General features: G+C 46.4%; 1 protein-coding gene across 1 annotated transcript; it reads right to left on the reverse strand.

Annotated features, from left to right (window-relative positions):
- Positions 1 to 9,237: 9,237 nt before the first annotated feature.
- On the reverse strand, positions 9,238 to 21,866 carry TXNDC2 (thioredoxin domain containing 2). The gene is made up of 4 exons (XM_062199979.1): positions 21,774 to 21,866; positions 21,399 to 21,503; positions 12,346 to 12,505; positions 9,238 to 12,013 (listed from the first exon to the last, which is right to left on the reverse strand). The coding sequence occupies exons 1-4, from the start codon at positions 21,864 to 21,866 to the stop codon at positions 9,651 to 9,653; spliced, it is 2,721 nt and encodes a 906-aa protein (XP_062055963.1). The 3' UTR covers positions 9,238 to 9,650.
- Between the last annotated feature and the right edge of the window lie 572 nt (positions 21,867 to 22,438).

A 22,438-nucleotide genomic window follows, 5' to 3' on the forward strand; every position in this document is an offset into this window, starting at 1 on the left:
TGGAGAGACATCCTAGGTGCCAGCCCACAAAAACTGACTCCGATTTTTCAAGTGCGCAGGCCTAGAGATCTGAATAGTCAACAAGAACCCCAGGGGATTTTTACGACCTCAGTTTGATGTAATATAATTTCGGAACCAGCTTTCCTTTGTTCACCGCCCTCCTGCATGGAGGAGAGAAGAGAACTCAGCACATGCTGCGTTTCCAGCCGGCATGCTCAGAAAGCAGCGTGAAATTAGTGAAGTGCGCTGTTTCCTGGGGCACCACGGCTTGACAAACCTGGGCCACCTGAGACTTCTTCCAAGGGGGAGGAATTGCGTGCTGAAACGTTCCAATGGTCCCACTGCCATCTGAAGCCTTGGGCTTTCTGGTTTCCAGAATGTTCTTCGAGGACTACATTCATGGAACTGCAGAGCTCCGCAGCAGTGTCTTCACCTTGGCCTCTAGATGTTGATTCCTCACTGTCCCCAGGCAGTTCCCAAGGATGTGGCCCATTCCATGCTACTCTGACTCCCGACATCGACACGAGCAATCGGGGTACCTGTGCCCTCAAGAGAGGTGATTTTCTATGGAATGCACCCCTGCAGGAGTCTTCAGTCCCAACTCTGAGCCCTGTCTGAAGCAGGCATTAGCTGTGTCCCCCACTCCACCCCCTCCTCCAGACTCATTGGTCGAAGCCCCAACACACAGGACCTCAGAAGGTGGCTGTATTTACACAGCACCTTTACAGAGGCAATTAAGCTCCAATGAGGCTGTTAGGTGGCCCCTAACCCAGCCCAACAGGTGCTTACAGGAAGATGAGGTTCACACACCCAAAGAGACACTAGGGTTGCACAGGCCACAGGGGCTGCAGGAGAAGCAGCCATCTATTGGTTCAGTCCCCAGTGGCTCTGTGGGGTGGCGTGGGTGGGTGTGAAGCCAGAAACCAGGAACAATCCAGGTCGCAGTCATGGGTGGCAGGAAACAAATACGTAAGCCGTCATCACAGCCTGCTAGGGTCTGCATTGGCAGGAAGCTGGAATTAGGAGCCAGAGCCAGGAACTGGACCCAGGTACACCATTGTGTGATGTGGTATCCCAAGTGCCATCAGAACCGTTAGGCCAAACGCCCATCCTAACCTTACTGCCCTTGTTGGGACGATTGCTAGACATTTTATTTTGTCACTATTGGGAACGAGGCTTTTTTTTTTCCCCATAATGATTCCCAGCTACTTGTCATTGAATTACACAGAATGTATTGATTTGGGGATATTACTTTGAATACTGATACTTTGTTGAGTTTTCTTGTTAATTCTAATAAGTTTTCCATTGATTTTTAAGGCTCTAGTTAGATGACCCTCACGGATATCCAATCTGATTATCTGGAATCTTCCCTCCTTCTCACAAGCAATGCTTCCTATTTCTCCTTCACATTAAATATTGGAGGTGAAACCACTGCTTGTTTTTTTTTTTTTTTTTTTTTTTTTTTAAGTGCATGCCTATTTCTTACTCAGCAAAATAGAATGTCCACACTCAAGCTTTCTGCCAGGGAACATAACTTTAACCTGGCTGCTATTCAACTATTATCCAGTCAAGAGAAATGGTATTCGTGGTGCAAGGTTTGAAGGGCATAAAAAATTCTCAGGCAGTTTAGACTTTATCCCCTCATCAGACCAGGTCGCTGGAGAGCCACACACTTACTCTGCATTGCTCTGGTCCAGCAGAATTGCTTCCCCACATGTTTTGCCTTCTTTCCTTGATTCACATTCAGAATAGTAGTGAACCACCTTAAAAACTTATATCACAACTGCTTTTTAGGACTTTTTGAGATCATAGTCCATGACTTTAGTTAGAAACTTAAATATGAGGATACTTCAACATGTTCATGAAAAACAGAGTTAAAGGTAGGTTTATTTTGGTGTAAAGTACTTTGAAATCCATGCAGTTTTTTCATACTATGAATTTTTCTGAACTTTCTGAAGACCCCTCATATGCATTAATTTAAAAATTCTTTGCACCAAAATAAACTCATCTTTTAATTGCATTTTCCATTAAATTTTTGCATACTATAAAGAAGGAGCATTGACCAAATTGTCTTTAACACCATAGTCACAGAAATAGCAACTGATATAAGTCACTGCTGTTAGATTTCAGGGTCCCTGGTCCTTCACATTACAGAGTTTAAAGTCTGTGGGTCTCAGCAACTTGTGCAAACAAGCCACTGGTGACACAAGGATCGGGTTAATTAAAATCTCAGCGTGGGGATGGGCATTTGGCACAGCAGTTAGGGTGCTGCTTGGGACACCTGCATCTCACAGAAGAGTCCCAAACTCCTCTGCTTCCAATCCAGCTTCCTGCCAATGTGAACCCTGGGAGGCAGCAGGTGATGGACCAAGTGCTTGAGTCCTGCCACCCATGTGAGAGACCCAGACAGAGTTCTCCAAGCTCCTGGCTTTGGCCTGGCCAGGTCCTGGCTGTTGCAGGCATTTGGGGGAGTGAATCAGCAGATCGTAGATCTCTGTCTCTTTGCCTTTTGAATAAAAAGGAAAATAATTTTTTTAAAAAACTTAATAAACCTGAGCTTGTATGTCTAAGTGTGAGATCAGACAGCCCTCTTTCCTGGGGTTCCTCTCGACATCCCAAACTCAAAACCCTCTTGTTTTATTTCCCACTTCTTTCCTGAAATGTCTCCACCAAATGCTTTAACAATAGGTCTGATCATATATATATATTTTTTTTTGACAGGCAGAGTGGACAGTGAGAGAGAGAGACAGAGAGAAAGGTCTTCCTTTGCCATTGGTTCACCCCCCAATGGCTGCTGCCATTATTATTATTATGACAGTTTAAGATGTATTGTATTTATTTGAGAGGCAGAGTTAGAGAGAGAGAGGGAGAGACACAGAGAGAGAGTGGTATTCATCTGCCGATTCACTCCCCAAATGGCTGCAATGGCCAGGGAAGGCTGAAGCCAGGAGCCAGGAGCTTCTTCCAGGTCTCCCACACGGGTGCAGGGCCCAAGCACTTGGGCCATCCTCCACTGCACTCCCTGGCCACAGCAGAGAGCTGGCCTGGAAGAGGGGCAACCAGGACAGAATCCGGCGCCCCGACCGGGACTAGAACCCGGTGTGCCGGCGCCGCAAGGCGGAGGATTAACCTAGTGAGCCGCGGCACCGGCTCTAATCATATTTTTCAGGTTCCTGTTTTCTTTGGAGAGCTGCTTAAGATTTAGTCGCACAGGTGCAGAGGGAGCACAGAGAGAAAAATTGCAAGTGGCCTGGGCACGCAGAGAAGACAAAAAACGGCAGCCTGTGGAACCAGAGGGAAGGGAGCCCTATCAGCAGTGAGGGGTCCATCGACCACGGTGTCAGGGACTGGGCCCACCTCACTCAACAGTACCATAAATGACCCAGTTCCAAGCCCCTCCAGGCAGAACTTGCCTTGCCAGGGCTTCCATATATCATATGAATTCATAAACCTTTCCCTGGCCCCCCAGTCTTGGAAATAGGTTTGAATTATACTTCTGATCTCCTTTGCTGGTTGGCCATTCAAATAAAACCCTTGCTTTCCCAAAAAGGCCAACATCCAAGACTGACCTTTTTACATTCCAGGTAGAACCTATCTCGTTCAGCTATAAATTGATAGTATGTTACAGCCAGGCTTGATCAATGTGGAAAATGGGAGGAAATCTGAGTGAAAAAAAAACAAGCAAACAAACAAGCAAAAAAACAAAAAACAAAAACAAAGGAAAGGCTCTCAACCAGAGGAAAAAAGCAGCTGGGATACCTACACCAATAGCTAAAGTCCATTGACAGGAAACCACGCAAGCTACATACTTGTACGCTTGAATCTGGAATCCTCTCATTGGAGAAAACATGGCCATGACAGTTTTAGCTTCTACTCAAGAGGATTAGCAGAAAAAGCCATACGAAAAATTGTTCTGAGTTCCTTATTAAAAATGTTGTCAAGATCCTCACTTGCTGTTCAATGTCTCAAATCTCAGGGGTCAGATGAGAAATTTCATTCAGGACTTCAGCTAAGGAAAAGCTTTACTCCTGTTTCAAATGCCAAAGTTGGTGCATGTTGGGTCACAACATCTGGATATTATTGAATTTCCCTCTTCTCTCCTGCATGGCAAGAAGCACAGAACAACATTTGCCACTCAACCAGGACAAGTATAAAAGCCTTCAGAGTTGACAAACTATTCTGAAGTGCTTACTAGCCTTATCATCAATATTTTTTGTAGGTCATTCCAAATCTTCCTTTTGGAAAAAAAGGACAAGTAGTGTATGGTATTTTGTTTGCTGTCAATGGTGCAGAGGAGACCTACACCTGAGATATCGCTATGGAGAGCCAGGGTGGGTCCACCATAAAAGGACTGGGGAATTCCCGTTCTTGAACTGGAGATAAGGACGGCAAGTCAGGTGAGTAAGTGAAGAAGCCAGCACAGTTCTGCGCCAGAGCTCTAGGGCGCATGCCCTGTTGACTTGAGGGAGCTGCTGCTGAAACCTTTAAGATTAGATGGGATTCTGGGCTGGTGCCGTGGCTCAATAGGCTAATCCTCTGCCTTGCAGCACCAGCACCCTGGGTTCTAGTCCCGGTCAGGGCGTCGGAGTCTGTCCCGGTTGCCCCTCTTCCAGGCCAGCTCTCTGCCTGTGGCCAGGGAGTGCAGTGGAGGATGGCCCAGGTGCTTGGGCCCTGCACCCCATGGGAGACCAGGAGAAGCACCTGGCTCCTGGCTTCGGTTCAGTGCGGTGCGCCGGCCGCAGCGGCCATTGGAGGGTGAGCCAACAGCAAAAGGAAGACCTTTCTCTCTGTCTCTCTCTCACTGTCCACTCTGCCTGTCAAAAAATTATTAAAAAATAATAAATAAGGCCGGCGCCGCGGCTCACTAGGTTAATCCTCCGCCTTGCGGCGCCGGCACACCGGGTTCTAGTCCCGGTCGGGGCACCGATCCTGTCCCGGTTGCCCCTCTTCCAGGCCAGCTCTCTGCTGTGGCCAGGGAGTGCAGTGGAGGATGACCCAAGTGCTTGGGCCCTGCACCCCATGGGAGACCAGGATAAGCACCTGGCTCCTGCCATTGGATCAGCGCGGTGCGCCGGCCGCAGCGCGCTACCGCGGCGGCCATTGGAGGGTGAACCAACGGCAAAAGGAAGACCTTTCTCTCTCTCTCTCTCTCACTGTTCACTCTGCCTGTCAAAAAATAATAAAAAAATAATAATAAATAAAAAGATTAGATGGGATTCTTGGGGTAATGCAAGCCTTGGATTGCCAGATAGTACTTTTGAAGCCAGAAATCTAGATTTTGAAAAGAAATCCTGTTTTTTGAGATGTTTACAAGTAATTCAGATTTTTTTTAAAGCACTCTGGCCTAGCAGAAAATACAACAGTGGCTAACAGAGGGTGGAAGGAGAGGGACACTGGGGAGTTGTTGTTTAACAGGTACAAAGTTTCAGTTATACAAGATAAATCAGTTCTGTGGATCTGCTGTAGCTAACAATATGATGTTGGGCTCTTAAAAATTTAAGCGTAGATCTCTCGAGCAAATAGAACAAAGCTGGAGGCACCGTATTACCTGGCTTCAAACATATGACAATGCAAAACATCATGATATTGCATAAAAAGACATATACAGACCATTGGATAAACCTAGCAGATCCAGGGGCTGGTGCTGTGGCCTCCCAGGTAAAGCTACCGCCTGCAGTGCTGGCATCCCATATGGGCACCTCTTTGAGACCTGACTACTCCACTTCCCATCCAGCTCTCTGCTATGACCTGGGAAAGCAGTAGAAGATGGCCCAAGCCCCGTAGGCCCCTGCACCTGCATAGGAGGACCCAGAGGAAGCTTCTGGCTCCTGGCTTTCAATCGAGGCAGCTCTGGCCATTGAAGCCAACTGAGTGGACTGCGGATGAACGACCTCTCTCTCTCTGCCTCTCCTTCTCTCTGTGTGTAACTCTTTCAAAGTAAAATAAATAAATCTTAAAGAAAGAAAAGATACTGTCCTATATTTAAAAAAGGAATAGCAGATCCAGAAAAGCTACATATTTAGACACAACTGACTTTCAATCAAGGCAGCAAGAACATATATTGAAGGAAGGAAAGTTTCTTCAATTAATGGTGCTGACAAAATTGGGTGTCCATATTGCACAAGGATGAAATTAGACCCCCATCTCTCACCATATAACACATAAATCAAAGTGGATCAAAGACTTAAATGTTAAGGCCTGAAACTACGAAACTACTAGAAGAAAACATGACAAAAATGTTTCAGAACATTGGTATGGGCAAAGGTAATTTTGGATATGATTGCAAAAGCACAGGCAGCAAAAGCAAAAATTGACAAAAGGGATTACATCAAACTAAGAAGCGTCTGTACAGCAAATGAAACAATCAACAGAGTGAAAAGATAGCCTACAGAATGGGGGGAGGAAATCAGGTGGACTATTCACCTGCTAAGGCATTAATAGCCAGAATGGATAAGGAGCTCAAAAGACTCAACAAATAATTCAAACAAATAACCAAATCCAAAACTGAACAAATGACCTGTATAGAAATTTCTTTTTTTAAGTCAGAGTTATAGACAGAAGGCGGGGGGGGGGGGGGTGTCTTCCATCAGCTGGTTCACTCCCCAAGATGGCCACAATGGCTAGAGTTTGGCCAGGCCGAACTTGAGCTTCTTCCATGTCTCCCATGTGGGTAGCAGCAGGGGCCCGTGCACTTCTGCTGCTTTTTCCAGGCCATTAGCAGGGAGCTGGATAGGAAGTGGAGCAGCCAGGACACAAACCAACACCCCTATGAGATGCCAGCAGTGCAGGCAATGCCAGTCCCTGGACATTTCTTTTTTTTTTTTTTAAGATTTATTTATTTATTTGAAAGTCAGAGTTACACAGAGAGAGGAGAGGCAAAGAGAGAGAGAGAGGTCTTCCATCTGATGGTTCACTCCCCAATTGGCTGCAACGGCCGGAGCTGTGCAGACACGAAGCCAGGAGCCAGGAGCTTCCTCCAGGTCTCCCACATGGGTGCAGGGGCCCAAGGACTTGGGCCATCTTCCACCACTTTCTCAGGCCATAGCAGAGAGCTGGATCGAAAGAGAAGCAGCCGGGACTAGAACCAGTGTCCATATGGGATGCCGGCACTTCAGGCCAGGGCGTTAACCCGCTGCACCACAGCGCAGGGCCCCTTAGACATTTCTTAAAAGAAGATAAATATATGGCAAATAAGTATAAGGAAAAATGCTCATCATCACAGAAATGTGAATCAAAACCACAATGGGATATCATCTGAACCCAGTTAGAATGGCTGTTATCAAAAAAGATAAAAGGGGGCCGGTGCTGTGGCACAGTAGGCTAAGCCTCCGTCTTTGGCGCTGGCATGCCATATGGGCGCCTGTCCTTGTCCCGGCTGCTCCATTTCCAATCCAGCTCTCTGCTATGGCCTGGGAAAGCAGTAGAAATGGCCCACGTGCTTGGGCCCCTGCACCCACATGGGAGACCCAGAAGCAGCTCCTGGCTCCTGGCTTCATATCAGCTCAGCTCTGGCCATTGAATCCATTTGAGGAGTGAACCAGCAGATGGAAGACCTCTCTCTCTGTCTTCCCTCTGTCTGTAATTCTACCTCTCAAATAAATAAAATCTTCCAAAAAAAAGACAAAAGATAAATGATGATGAGAATGTGGAAAAGGGTAACGCTTACACATCGTGGGTGGGAATGGAAATTGGTAGGAAAATCAGTATGATGCTTTCTCAAAAAACTAGAATTATAATTGACCCATGATCCAACAATCTTACTTTTAGGTATATGTTCAAAAGAAAGAAAATCACTGTGTAGAAGAAGCACCTGCACTCTCATGTTTATGGCAGCACTATTCATAATAGCCATGGAACCAATCTAGGTATGCATTCCATGGATGGATGAATGAATAAAGGAAATCTGGTCCATATACACAATGAAATTCAGCCATTCAATTCTATCACTTACAGCAGTATGAATGGAATTGGAGGACACTATGCCAAGTGGGATAAGTCAGACACAAAAAGACAAATATGACATGTTCTCATTTATATGTAGAAGTAAAAAAAGTTGACCTCACAGAAGTAGACAGTAGAGTAGTGGTTACCAGAGCTTGGGAGGAGTGTAGAGAAGGGAGGGGTTTGGGAGGGTCTATTTACCAGCGGACAGGAAAAATGACTTCAATGTTCTGGAGCTCAGCAGAGAGGCTATAATTGACAACAGCTACTTGTATATTTCAAACTAGCTAGTAGGGAGGATTTTGAATGTTTAAATGATCATAAGAGAAATGATGTCTGAGTTGATGGGTAAGCCAATTATCCTAACCTGATTGTTACACAATGGATACATGCATTGAAATTCCACACTATACCCCACAAATATGTACAACTACGACATGTAAATTTTAAAAATATGAATGTGTTTTTTTAAAAAGCAGATTGTGGTTAAGATGTCTGAATCCCAGATGAAAATTTGGGTTTGATTCCCAGTTCCACCTCCTGACTTTAGTTCCCTGCCAATGCAGACCCTGGGGAAGCAGTGGTGATGATTCAAATAACTGGGTTCCTGCCACCCATATGGAAGACTTGGATCATGTTCCTGGATCCTGGCCTCAGCTCCAGCTCAGTCCCAGCCATTGTGGGAATTTGGGAGACTGAAACACTGGATAGGAACTCTACTTTCTCTCTCCTTCACTCTTAAATACTTCAGAAAAAAACATAGATCTGTAAATGTTCTTAGCACACACACACACAGCAACAGGACAGAAGGGGGCCTCTAGAAGTGAGGGGTGTGTTCATGACCTCCACTGCAGTGATACCACAGACACAGACACACAGCCAACTCACCCAATTGTCCACTGTAAATGTACACCATTCTTTGTGTATCAGTTATGCTTCAATGAAGCTGGTTTGTTTTTAAACAAACAGCCACCCTGGACCAAGCCAACAACTGTGGTCCAGACCTGGGCCTTTGGGGTTGGAGACAACTGGGAGTAGGTATCAGGAACCCAACTACCCAGGGAACAAAGGAAGCATTCTGCCACCAGAACACTGATGTCATAATGGCACCAAGGATCACATGGACTCTGAGAAACCTGAAGTTTTGTGAGCATGGATTAGTAGGAAGAACCCTGGACTCGAAATCTGAAAACATGGCCAACGTCTCAGCTCTGCCACTAACAAATCACATACTGGAGAACCTGTTGAATACCACTCCTAGCACAGAAGGGGGTTAGTGAAGACATGTGACTCTTTCAAATTCTTTATTGACGAAAGTATTTATCAGAATCCCCAAGGATTCTGATCCCACTCATGTTTTGAATCATGTACTTCAATAGAAGAAATATTCAAATTTCCAATGTTGGTCCAAACACTAAATGAGCGGAATTTTCAAGGGCAGAAAAAAAAAAAGACTGAAAAACAGGGGACAGCAGGCCTACCCATCTTCGCCAAAGGAATTCTAATTTCATATTCTTCTAGCAACAAAAAACGTGTCACAATGTGCTTTAATGTTTTGCTTTTCCAAAAAGTTAGAGTTAATATTCCTAATTTGAAACAGTGCCATTTGGGACATACACTTTTGTGATACCTGGTCTTTTTTGTAAATTTAAAAAAAAAATCACAAAATATTAACCACTGGCTATTTGCAGTGCCTTCAGAGTATATGATTACTTTAATTCTACAATGATGGCCTCAAGTCTTTCTTTAAGGGCACCACTAAACTCACCCACCTTTTTTTCTTGTTTATAAAACTGAAAGGTTGGGAGGCAGGTGATCTCATAGTCTCTTATGATCTCCTCACAATCATCAGCGTCCACCTCCAGGAACACCACATCATCGTGCTCCATAGACAAGGAATGGAAACGCGGCCTAATAGCCCTGCACGGCCCGCACCACGTGGCTGAGAAATCCACGGCCACCAGCCTCTCCCCGGCCTCCTTAAGCGACGCCTCGAAGTCCTCCTTGCTCACAATCACTTTCACCAAGTCCACCTGCATGGACTCCATCGCTTCCTTGAGCTTCAGGATATCCTCCTCCAGCTGGATGCTCTCTTCTGAGAAAGTGAAGGCGGCCGCCTTCTGCAACAGGAAAGGTTCTTGTCTGACCTTGGGGACGCTCCCTTCCTGGGGCTGCTCGGTTTCTGCTGAAGGCTCAGTGGTGGTGCTGTCCTTGGGCGGGATGGTTTCTTCTAAGAACTTGGAAACGGTGTCCTCCTTGGACTGAATGGTGTCTTCCGAGAACGTGGGGATGGCTCCTTCCTTGGACTCCTGGGTTTCTCCTGCAGACTTGGACGTGGTGCCTTCCTTGGAGTAGACGGCTTCCTCTGAGAACTTGGAGGTGGCTCCATCCTTGGAGTGGATGGCTTCCTCTGAGAACCTAGGGTTGGTGCTATCCTTGGACTGAATGCTTTCTTCTGAGAATTTGGTGATGGTGCCTTCCTTGGGGTAGATGCTTTCTTTTGAGAACCTGGGGATGGCTCCTACCTTGGAGTAGATGGTTTCCTCTGATAACCTGGGGGTGGCTCCATCCTTGGACTGAATCGTTTCTTTTGAGAACTTGGGGATGGCTCCTACCTTGGAGTAGATGGTTTCCTCTGATAACCTGGGGGTGGCTCCATCCTTGGACTGAATCGTTTCTTTTGAGAACTTGGGGATGGCTCCTACCTTGGAGTAGATGGTTTCCTCTGATAACCTGGGGGTGGCTCCATCCTTGGACTGAATCGTTTCTTTTGAGAACTTGGGGATGGTTCCTACCTTGGAGTAGATGGTTTCCTCTGATAACCTGGGGGTGGCTCCATCCTTGGACTGAATCGTTTCTTTTGAGAACTTGGGGATGGCTCCTACCTTGGAGTAGATGGTTTCCTCTGATAACCTGGGGGTGGCTCCATCCTTGGACTGAATCGTTTCTTTTGAGAACTTGGGGATGGCTCCTACCTTGGAGTAGATGGTTTCCTCTGATAACCTGGGGGTGGCTCCATCCTTGGACTGAATCGTTTCTTTTGAGAACTTGGGGATGGCTCCTACCTTGGAGTAGATGGTTTCCTCTGATAACCTGGGGGTGGCTCCATCCTTGGACTGAATCGTTTCTTTTGAGAACTTGGGGATGGCTCCTACCTTGGAGTAGATGGTTTCCTCTGAGAACTTAGGGATAGCTCCTTCCTTTGGTTGGATGGTTTCTTCTGAGAATTTGGAAATGACATTTTCCTTGGCCTGAATAGGTTTTGTTGAGAGCTTAGGGATGTCAGCTTCTTTGGGTTGGATGGGTTTTGTTGACAGCTTGGGTATGTCATCTTCCTTGGGCTGGATGGGTTTTGTTGACAGCTTGGGGATGTCACCTTCCTTGGGCTGGATGGGTTTTGTTGACAGCCTGGGGATGTCAGCTTCTTTGGGCTGGATGGGTTTTGTTGACACTTTGGGGATGTCAGCTTCCTTGGGTTGGATGGGTTTGGTTGACATCTTGGGGATGTCAGCTTCTTTGGGTTGGATGGGTTTTGTTGACAGCTTGGGGATGTCAGCTTCTTTGGGTTGGATGGGTTTTGTTGACAGTTTGGGGATGTCAGCTTCTTTGGGTTGGATGGGTTTGGTTGACATCTTGGGGATGTCAGCTTCTTTGGGTTGGATGGGTTTTGTTGACAGCTTGGGGATGTCAGCTTCTTTGGGTTGGATGGGTTTGGTTGACACCTTGGGGATGTCAGCTTCTTTGGGCAGGATGGGTTTTGTTGAGAGCTTAGGAATATCATCTTCTTTAGGCTGGATGGTTTTTGGTAATGGATTGGAGCTATTGTCCTGCCTGGGCTGGGTGGATTTTACCGAGGGCTTGGGGTTGTCTCCCTGCTTGGGCTGAATGGATTTTGCTGAAGGCTTGAGGACACTGCTCTGCTTGGGTTGGATGATATTTGCTGAGGATATGGAGCTGTCATTGCCTTGCCGGCTCTGCTGTGGGACCTCAGGCTCCTCTCTGAGCATGTTGAGTGTGTTGTTTGCCATAGGGTTAAAGGCTTTTCCTTTGGCCTGGGCTGTGTCCATGAAATCTGCGACCAGAGGAGTCACATTACTGGACAAAATTTGTAATGTACTTTCTTAACAAATAAACAAATTTTTAAAAGTAATAGAACCAAAAAATAATCCAGATCATGTACTCCAAAGAAGACTGATATCATTCTTAAGAGATGGTGAATGAAGTCTGATGAGTGACATCTTAATTTGAATAAACTAATTCAACAGAAGACCAGGCAGTGTGTGAGTACATGTCTTTTATGTAAGTGTTTTGTTTTCCCTACAAATTTCTCTGCTTGGTTTTACCCTCCACCTCCTCCCTAAGTGTGTAGATCCCTCAGACAACCCCTTCCCTTCCCTCCCTTACCATTGGTTTCTTCTGGACTGTCCAGCCTCATTTCTGGTTCTTCTGAGGCTCCAGGTTTCACACTTGCCATTTCTACTTCCTCCTCTAAATAGACTCCTGGTCCTGCATAGATACCTCCGATAGAAGACTGCACACTCCAATTTTTTCCAGTCTGTGCAACCTAACATCAAAATATGAATAACAATGTATATTCCAGTAGCACTTTACAGTTGGTTTCCCCCTCCTGTTCTCCCAACGGTGATATCCGAGAGCCTCATGGCAGCCTTGGTTCTGGGACCCACACTGTGCCTAAGGCTGTGGATACACCTTCACAGGCATTATTTCCTACAGCACAACAAACCACTGAAGTAAGTCCCATTATGATCAGCATCTTACAAAGGAGAAAACTGAGCCTTAGAGAAGTTATGTAGCTCACACAAGGGCACAAAGCTAGGATGGGGTTGGGTTCCAGGCCCACCATCTGAGCTATGACAGTAGGCTGTGCCCTGTCCAGGCTGGGTCACATGAACCCATATAATCTCCACAGGATTCTCTAGCTTTCTCTTTATGACTCAGCCATTGTAACCATCTCCTAACTATCTTCCTGACCACATCAGTCTCCTCTGCCAAGCGCCACATGATGTCAAACGTCCAGTTCTTGCCAGATAGCCTTGGCTTTGATACAGGTATCATTTGTTCCCCAGAAGTTCATGTCCTAGAGGCTCTGTCTTCAGAGAGGAGGTGGAACCTTTAAGAGATGAAGTCTAGTGAGTGGGAGGTGTTTGGGTCATTTGGGTGCTGCCTTCATAACAGATTAATGTAGTTCTCCTGGGACCCAAATTAGTTCCCATGAGCATAGGTTGTTACAAAAGAACAAGATTGGCCCCTTCCTGCTGTCTGGATTTCCATCCCACCATGTGATCCCTCTCACACATGCTTCCAGTAGGATGGTATCTTCCATGAGGCCCTCATGGTAGGCTGAATCAACAGAGCCACCTGTTCCTGAGTTGTCAGCCTCCAAAACTGTGAGCTAAATAAGACTCTTTTCTTTATGAACTATCCAGCGTCAAGTATTTCATTACAGCAGTGGAAAATGAACCAACGCAGACCCACTCCCCACCTCCCAGATCCATGAGCCCAGCCTGCTTCCTCTCACACAGGCACATGCCACGTGCCATCTTCCTACCCTCTTCATGGAGGGAAACAACTTCCTCGTGGGTGGTCCTAGTTCCATCAGTCACATCTATCTCATCCTATGGAATCAGACTGCCTGGGGCGGGGAAGGGAGGCGAGGCTGGGATACCAGCATCTGTCCTTCTGCTTCCCTACCTATGCAATTGAAGAGGTGACATTTTCACCTCTTCCCCTCAGTGAGGAGGTCCTTAACAGCCATTGTGGCATAGTGGGTAAAGCCACTGCCTGCAATGCTGGCATTCCTTATCGGCACTAGTTTGCATCCCAGCTGTGCCACGTCTGATCCAGCTCTCTGCTAATGACATGGAAAAAGCAGCAGCAGATGGCCCAAGTGTTTGGGCCCCTGCACCCACGTGGGAGACCCAGAAGAAGCTCCTGGCTCCTGGCTTCAGCCTGGCCCAGCTCAGGCTGATGCAGTCATTTGGGGAGTGAACCAGCAGATGGACGATCTCTCTCTGCCTCTCTCTCTGAACTCTGATTTTCCAATAAATAAATCTTTTTAAGAAAAGTGCAATTTGATGGACAAAAAAGTTATTGTCATTGATATCTTAATGTGCATGTCTTTATTACTTTTAATTTTTGTATATTTATGAATAATTTATTTTTCTTCCTTTAGAAATTGCTGTCACATGGACTTGACTTGACATTTCCCAAAGGGGAATTCATTTCCTTCATAAATGTAATTTCCTTTTGAAAGCCACTGTTGCAGTTTTCTTTCTCACTTTGCTTTTTTAATTTGTTGATGGTACTTTGGGGTCAACATATAGACATTTCAATGTTTGTGTGGTTAAATCCATAAATTTCCTTTTTTATGATTCTCTTTCTTGCTGATATATTTGTACATATTCCTTTAAACTTCTGATTCTAATACTGCCTCCTTCACTGTCCCAAGCCAATAATAATTACAGTGATGATAACAATAATAATAGCAATTCAACTCAATGAGGATTATAACATAAGGACATAGTTTACTAACGTCAGTCTGTAAATCACTCCTTTTGGTAGCTTATTGAAAATTCAACCATCAGAGAGAGAGAAAGTTAAAGAGATCATGTTTAAATATTTATGTGTTTTTTTAAATAATGACCTTTTTTGATAATTAATTTGTAAGGCAAAGTTTTTTCTATCCTCTGGTTCACTTCCCAAATGGCCACAATGGCCAGAGTTGGGCAGATCTGAAGCCAGGAGCCAGACGCTTCTGGGTCTCCCACATGGGTGCAGGGGCCCAAGTACTTGGACTATCTTCTGCTGCTTTCCCAGGTATATTCACAGGGAGCTGGATTAGAAGTACAGCAGCCAGGACTCAAATCAGTGCCCATATGCGATGCTGGCACCACAGGTAGAAGCTTAGCCTACTACACCATAACGCTGACCCAACTTATGGTTTTTTTTAATGCATTACACATACCAAAGTGCTTATCGATTTATAGAGGAAAATATTTTTCCCTGTATAGATTCTGACTCCTTTGGTTATTCAGCATAATGGGTAGGTAATGGAATAGGGGAAAATTTAATTTGAATCATCACTAAAACATGAATATGAAATAAAGTGGATACAGTTTGGGAGACGTTTTTAAGAAAAGGATTTTTGGTAAGCCCTACTAGAAATCACATTTCCAATCCAAGATTGGGAGGTGGAAGAATGTCAGCCTAAGTGTTCCGCCCCAGCTACAGCAGTAACTGAGGCAGGAGGGGCACCCAGCTCTTTGCCTCTTATATCCCTTCCCTTCATTTCTTAGTGGTCATGACAACGCATTTTTGCATAAACTTTCCATTTTGGAATATATTAATATTCACGGAAAAGTTACATAGGGAGAACAGTTACCACATCTCCCACATTTAGTTTCCCATAATGTTAACATCTTATGTGAGAGAATTTCAAAAAGTTCATGGAAAAATGGAATTAAAAGTGTGAGTTTGGGCCCGCGCCGGGGCTCACTTGGCTAATCCTCTGCCTGCGGCGCCGGCACACCAGGTTCTAGTCCCGGTTGGGGTGCCGGATTCTGTCCCAGTTGCTCCTCTTCCAGTTCAACTCTGCTGTGGCCCAGGAGGGCAGTGGAGGATGGCCCAGGTGCTTGGGCTCCTGCACCTGTGTGGGAGACCAGGAGGAAGTGCCTGGCTCCTGGCTTCAGATCGGCGCAGCGCCAGCCGTGGCAGCCATTTGGGGAGTGAACCAATGAAGGGAAGACTTTTTTCTCTGTCTCTCTCTCTCTCACTGTCTGTAACTCTACCTGTCAAATAATAATAATAAAAAAAAGTATGAGTTTGGAGCAGGTGTTTGACCTATGGCTAAGATGCCCACATGCTGTGATAGGAGTGCCTGGCTTGGAGTCCCCGATCTGGCTCCTGATTTGATCTTTCTTCTTCCTGGGAGGTAACAGGTGGTGGCTCAAGTGACTGGGTCCCTGCCACCTACTTGGGACACCCTGGACTGAGTTCCTGGTTCCTGGCTCCAGCTCCAGTCAGGCCCCAGCTGTTGCCAGCATTGAAGAGTGAACCAACAGCTGGGATCTCTCTCTCTCTGCCTCTCTTCCTCTTAAAAAAAAAAAAAAAGTAGTGAAATAGTGTGAATTTATTTTGGTGCAATTTTTTTCATAAACCATGAAAAATGAGCATCATGAAAAAATTATGCATAAACTTCAAAAACTTTTTTAGCTTTTTTTTCAATTGTCCATGGACTTTATTTAAAGTATTATTAAGGTATATTTGTCACAACTAAGGAATCAACACTGATGTATCAGGATTAACTAAAATCCGAATGTCATTTGGATTCCATTAGATTTCCTCCTAATGTCCTTGTTTATTCCTGGGATCCCATCCAGAACGAGACATTGCTCTGCACTGCCATGTTTCCTTAGGTTTCTCTGAGATGGGAGTTTCTCGGATTTTCCTTTGTGTGATGACTTTGACAGTTCTGAGGGGGACTGGTCAGGTATTTTGTAGACTATCCTTTTATCGGGCTTCTCTGATGCATTTCTCATGGGTGCTGTGTCTTGGGAAGGAAGTGGCATTTCATTGTACCTTAAACCTATTGTGCGTTCACACTATCGACGTGACTTACCGCCCACATCGCTGACCATGATTACGTGGCCAAGGCAGTGCTTGTCAGGCGTCTCCAAAGCACAGCTATTCCCTCTCCCCTTTCCTCACCAGGCACAACCCACACTCAAGGGGTTGGCATTATGCTCCCCCTCCTGCGGGAGGAGTCCTACATAAAATATTTGGGATTCTATTTGGGGGATTTGTCTCTCTTTCCCTGGAAAGTATTTATCCAATCATTTATTTATATCAGAGTGGACTTGCAGACATTTTTTATACTTTGGATCTGTCTTAGTTCACTTCCTGTTGTATAACAAAATACCAGAAAGTGGGTAATTTATGAAGAATAGGATCAGGAAGCTGGGAAATCCAAGAGTATGGCACCAGCGTCTGGGGAGGGCCTTGTGCTGTATCCTAACACGGTGAAGGCGTCTCCTGGTGAGACAGTGCAAGCACACCAGCCTGCCTCTCTCTTCCTCTTCCTACGATATCCACTAATGCCCTCCTAGGGGCCCCATCTCATGGCCTCATTTTACCCTAATTACTTCCCAAAGGCTCCATGTCCACACACCATTAACATGTGGATCTGAGGAAGGAGTTTCCAACACGTGAGCTCTGGGGAGACACATTCAAATCATAGTAGGGTTACAATCCAATACGTTATTATTGTCTTGCTCGAATTGTCCCAGCTGTGTCTGTTGAGAGCTCTTTCGGATGGCTCCTGTGTCCCTTTGATATACATGCCTGGTATTTTATTTTTTGAGCACTTCCTTGCTTCTTGGCACTACAAGATGCTCCAGGTTCATCCCAGATATTCACTGCCCCAGCCCTAAAAATGGTGTTTAGAAACCATGATCTGGGCTCAGTGTGCTTATTAATACTGGGCATCACTATCTCTCAATGAACAAAACCAGGAAATACATGCATATGTGCACACAAATGTATAATTATTTCTATACTGACGTGTCAGTACCGACAGTAAGCTAAGTAAACCTGTGCTTCCGTGGTTAATATCTTTAGCAACACAAAGCACTTTATTGGCTAGAGCACAGTGCTTATACAGTGCTCCTTCTTCTGTTTTAGAGTTTCCCGTCATTTCCAAAGCAACTTAAGCCAGCACCCCATTCTCTTCCCTTCAGTAGAGCTTGAGCATTCATTTGTAAGTTACATTCTTTCACCACGTTCTTCATTTCATCCTTGGACGCCCTGCTCTCCCAGTTGATCTTTTCAAATATCCATGCGTTGAGGTTCGCCCGTTACCCAATAGTCTGACAAATGGGTGTTGCTCTTATCCGCCACTGCAACACCTTACAGAATAGTTTCACAGCCCTACAACATTTCCTGTGCTTCCCCGGGTCAGTCCTCATCCTTCTGCAAACCCATAGCAGTCTCTGATTTGGTCATTATCTCTACAGTTTCATTGCTCCCAAAATGTCATACAAATGGAATCACACAGGATTCAGCCCTCTCAGATTGAGGTCTGCTGTTTAGCAATATGCATTTAAGGTATCCCACATTGTTTCATGAATGGTTTGCCTCTTTTCATCATTGAATGGAAAATAGTTCACCTTAATTAAACTATGCAAAGCAACCCCTGAGGCAAGAATTCAAGTGCAAGTAGTTCATTTGGAGGATGCTCCCAGGAGATGTGAGGAAGTGGGGAGGTAATCAAGTCATCTCCAGTGAGCCGGGGCAGTCTCCCCAAATCCTGATCTACATTTGAGCACTTTGTCCAGAGGCATGGAGTCTGGCAGCTTTGGTGCCCTGTGCACCTGCCCTGCATGTCCCTACAGCCACGCTGAGAGAATCACAGGTGTGTGCAGTTAAGCAGTCGTCTCAGACTAGAGGTGAATGCTGGGGGGGGGGGGGGGGGGCTGGGGGGTCAGTGCATGGGGAGTACCAGCAGCGTTCAGGACAGGCCATGGCCAGGATTAGCAGAAGAGAGCTCTCCACTCTCTAGAGTCTGGAAACCTCACTGAGCATCCCGAGCGTCCTTCCAGGTGGAGAGGTGAGCAGCGGTCGTTCTCTGAGCACTCTGATTCCTGCTATGGTACTGGAAGCTCACTGGGGTGCATATTTTCAGGAAAACTCTGGAATTGCTTCGGTAAGATTCAGGTAAGACATTAAGTTTGTTGATGTTTTCATACAACTGCGCTGCTAAAAGATTTGACAAATGCACAGGACCCCTGTCATAGCTCGCAGGATATTGTTCTCCATCATTCTTTGAATCTACCAAGCCTGCTTATTAAAGGCAGCTGAATGAGAAAGTTAGCCAATGGCTGCAGATGGCACCCACCTTCAGAACAAATGCAACCCTTGGCCAGCGTCACGGCTCACTAGGCTAATCTTCCGCCTGCGGCGCCGGCACACCAGGTTCTAGTCCCGGTTGGGGCGCCGGATTCTGTCCCGGTTGCCCCTCTTCCAGGCCAGCTCTCTGCTATGGCCCGGGAAGGCAGTGGAGGATGGCCCAAGTGCTTGGGCCCTGCACCCCATGGGAGACCAGGAGAAGCACCTGGCTCTTGCCTTCGGATCAGGCGCGGTGCGCCGGCCGCGGCGGCCATTGGAGGGTGAACCAACGGCAAAAAGAAAGACCTTTCTCTCTCTCTCTCTCTCTCTCTCTAACTGTCCACTCTGTCAAAATAAATAAAAAACAAATGCAACCCTCAATGGAGCGGAGCAGATAAGAAGAAGAAACGCAAAAGGTCCCACTGCATATTTTTAGTGCCTTAATTGTGGTTTTGATGTGGACTTACTGGCAAGGGCCCAAGTTCATTCTTACCATAAGAGTGCAGCAGGGGCCAGCGCTGTGGCACAGCAGGTTAAGCTGCCGCCTGCAGTGCCGCCATCCCGTATGGGCACTGGCTTGAGACCCGGCTGCTCCTCTTCCGATCCAGCTCTTTGCTGTGGCCTAGAAAATCAGTAGAAGATGGCCCAAGTCCTTGGACCCCTGCACCCATGTGGGAGATCTGGAAGAAGCTCCTGGCTTCAGATTGGTGAAGCTCTGGCCGTTGCGGCTAATTGGGGAGTGAATCATCAGATGGAAGACTCTCTCTCTCTCTCTCTCTCTCCTTTCCCTCTCCCTCTCCCTCTCTCCTCTCCCTCTCCCTCTCCCTCTCCCTCTCCCTCTCCCTCTCCCTCTCCCTCTCCCTCTCCCTCTCCTCTCTCTGTAGGACTCTGACTTTCAAATAAATAAATAAATCTTTAAAAAAGAGTGCAGCATTCATTGGGCACTTAATGAATGAAGGAATAAAGGTGTGAATGGCTGACGGCTTGCATAATGGAAAAGAGTTGAAGAAGGTTTACATGAAAACACTTAATTCTGAGAATATTTTACTAAAGTGACTCTTAATATCAGACAGACCACAGTCTCCACTTTGGCCTCTCAATAAAGAAATAGGAAGGAGGGTGCCAGCCTTGTGGTGCAGTGGGTTAAGCCACTGCCTGCATCCCATATGAGCACCAGTTCAAGTCCTGGCTCCTCCACTTCCGATGCAGCTCCCTGCTAATGCACCTGGGAAAGCAGTGGAGGATAGTCCAAGTGCTTGGGCCCCTGTCACCCTCATGGGAGACTTAGATGGAGTTCTTGGTTCCTGGCTTCAGCCTGGCCCAGTCATGGCTGGTGTGGCCACTTTGAAGGGGGGATGGAAGATGTTTCTCTCTTTCTGTGCTACTCTGTCTTTCAAATAAATAAATCTTCCTTTAAAAAAAAAGACCCAAAGAAATACAGATACATGTGAACTTAAGAAAAAACAAATATTTAAATCAAAAAAGAGTGAAATGTCACAGACCAACAGTTAGTCTTAGCCACTCAGCCCCTTCCTGCCAGCATCACACAGCTCATGAGATGATGTCACATGGCCTAACTGCCCCCTCCCCAGCCCAAAGAAAAGCTTCCTGAGGATAAGGGGTATGCTGGGGGCCTCCCGGCTCTAGCCCAGCATGGAGTACACCAGACAGTGAATGGAGGCTTGCTCTAAAGGACTGATGCGCCTGTGTTGCGTGTGTTTATCTCCCTTTCTGACCCTCTGAGGTAATGCAGTTATGTGTCCCTTATCCAAAATGCTTGGGACCAGAAGTAGATTGAGGTGTTTGGTTTTCGCTGTTTTTGAATAATTGGATATGCATCATGCGATGTCTTGGGGGTGGGGCCCAAGTCTAAACATGAGCTCAGTTCTGTTTCACATGCACCTTGTCCACACAGCCTGAAGGTAACCTCACACAATATTTGCAGTGCACCTGCATCTTGACTGCCACCTTTCACAACCAATAGGGTGTGGAACTTTCCACTTACAGCCTCAAGAGAAGTGCTCAAAAATGTTTCGTATTTTGATGTATTTTAGGTCTCAAATTTTCAGACTAGAGATATTCAACCTGGACCTGGTTTTTTGCAAAATCCTGAAAGTTCAGAAATAAAAATGGCATTATAATACTAGATTCATTGTGTCAGCACAATAAATGCATTATCTCTGAGAGTTACCTTTTTTAAGATAAGATTTATTTATTTGAAAGTCAGAGTTTCCCAGAGAGAGGGAGAAAGAGAGAGAGAGAGAGAGAGAGATTGAAAATATCTGTCTGCTGGTTCACTCTCCAGATGGCCACATCAGCTGGGACTGGGCCAGGCCAAAGCCAGGAGCCAGGAGCTTCATCCGAGTCTTCCAAGTGGGTTCAGGAACCCAAGGACTTGGGCCATCTTCCACAGCTTTCCCAAGTTCATTAACAGAGAGCTGGATCGGAAGTGTAGCAGCTGGGACTGGAAATGGAGCTACGGACGATGGCTTTACAAGCTACCCCATAACAGCAACCCAGATAATTACCATTTTGCCTTTAACTTACACACTAACCTGCTGCCCCAAGTCTATAGTGATTAGGCGAGGAAACCACTCCCCCCAGACGAGCTGGTTAACTTCTCCAAATTCTTCCCAGCCTCCAGAAGCAGGCGACACACACTGCGGGCAGAGGAAGAGAAAGTGGACAGGTTGTTAAGGTGGGCAGGAAGCAGGGTTCCAGCCAGTGACAGGGTGGAGACAGGGCTTGGCATGAGAAAAGGGACATTTCAGGACATCAGAGATGGAACTGGACCACATTTGCAGTGATGAGCTACAGGAAGATGTGCAGGAAGGAGGTTATTTGACGCATACGGCAGCCAGCCTGCTGCTGGCATACACAACCCTAGATCCGTCTAGTGTGCTTTCTGCTGCTCTATCAGAACATCACACGATAAAGACAACGATTTCTCCAGTGCTGGAGGTTGGCAAGACCAAGAGCAGGGCTCTGGCATCCGGCGAGGCCCTTGTGCCCTGGTATTTCATGGTGGAACGGAGAGGGCGAGAGCAAGTGAGAGAGAAAAGGCCAGGCCTGCTTTTGTCACGGATCCACTCCTTCACAGTGAACCCACTTGGGGGATGACAGCATCCATCCATCCACGAAGACAGGGCCCTTGGGACCTACTCGCCTCTCAAAAGTCCCACCCACCAACGCTGTTGCTTTGGGGATTCAATTCCCAACACATGAACTCTGAGGGATCATAGCAAGATCTGAGCGCCAATCACCAAATCCCAAGAGATCTGTGAAGACACCTTGTAACAGCTGAGATTAGAAGGTTGGGGGCCATTCTAGCAAGAGAGTGTAAAATGGTATGGCCCACATTTGCAAAGAGCTGCAACTGAGTCTCAAATCTGAAGGCTGAGAGTACTGAGAGAATGCCATGGCCGATTTGCGTCCCTAGCAAGGTGGGACAGGGTTTGCATGTCTGTCGGGGCTTTGGTACCTGAAGTAAGTCACCTTGGGCGCACTCGTGCAACCGCTGTGCATGGAGTTCTGATCTCTGGAGGTCAGTCCAGCTCACAACTTGGAAACCAAACACCCAGAGACAATAACTGAA

This window comes from Lepus europaeus, chromosome 9 (assembly GCF_033115175.1).
Source record: "Lepus europaeus isolate LE1 chromosome 9, mLepTim1.pri, whole genome shotgun sequence".
In the NCBI taxonomy this organism is placed as follows: Eukaryota; Metazoa; Chordata; class Mammalia; order Lagomorpha; family Leporidae; genus Lepus; species Lepus europaeus.

Coding starts and splice junctions, on each gene's coding strand:
- TXNDC2 (XM_062199979.1), bottom strand. CDS start 21,866: ATGAAATACCAGGGCACAAGGGCCTCGCCGGATGCCAGAGCCCTGCTC. Junction 21,504..21,773: donor GAGAAATCGTTGTCTTTATC/GTGTGATGTTCT, acceptor CTCTGCCCGCAG/TGTGTGTCGCCTGCTTCTGG. Junction 12,506..21,398: donor CTATAGACTTGGGGCAGCAG/GTTAGTGTGTAA, acceptor TTTTGATGTTAG/GTTGCACAGACTGGAAAAAA.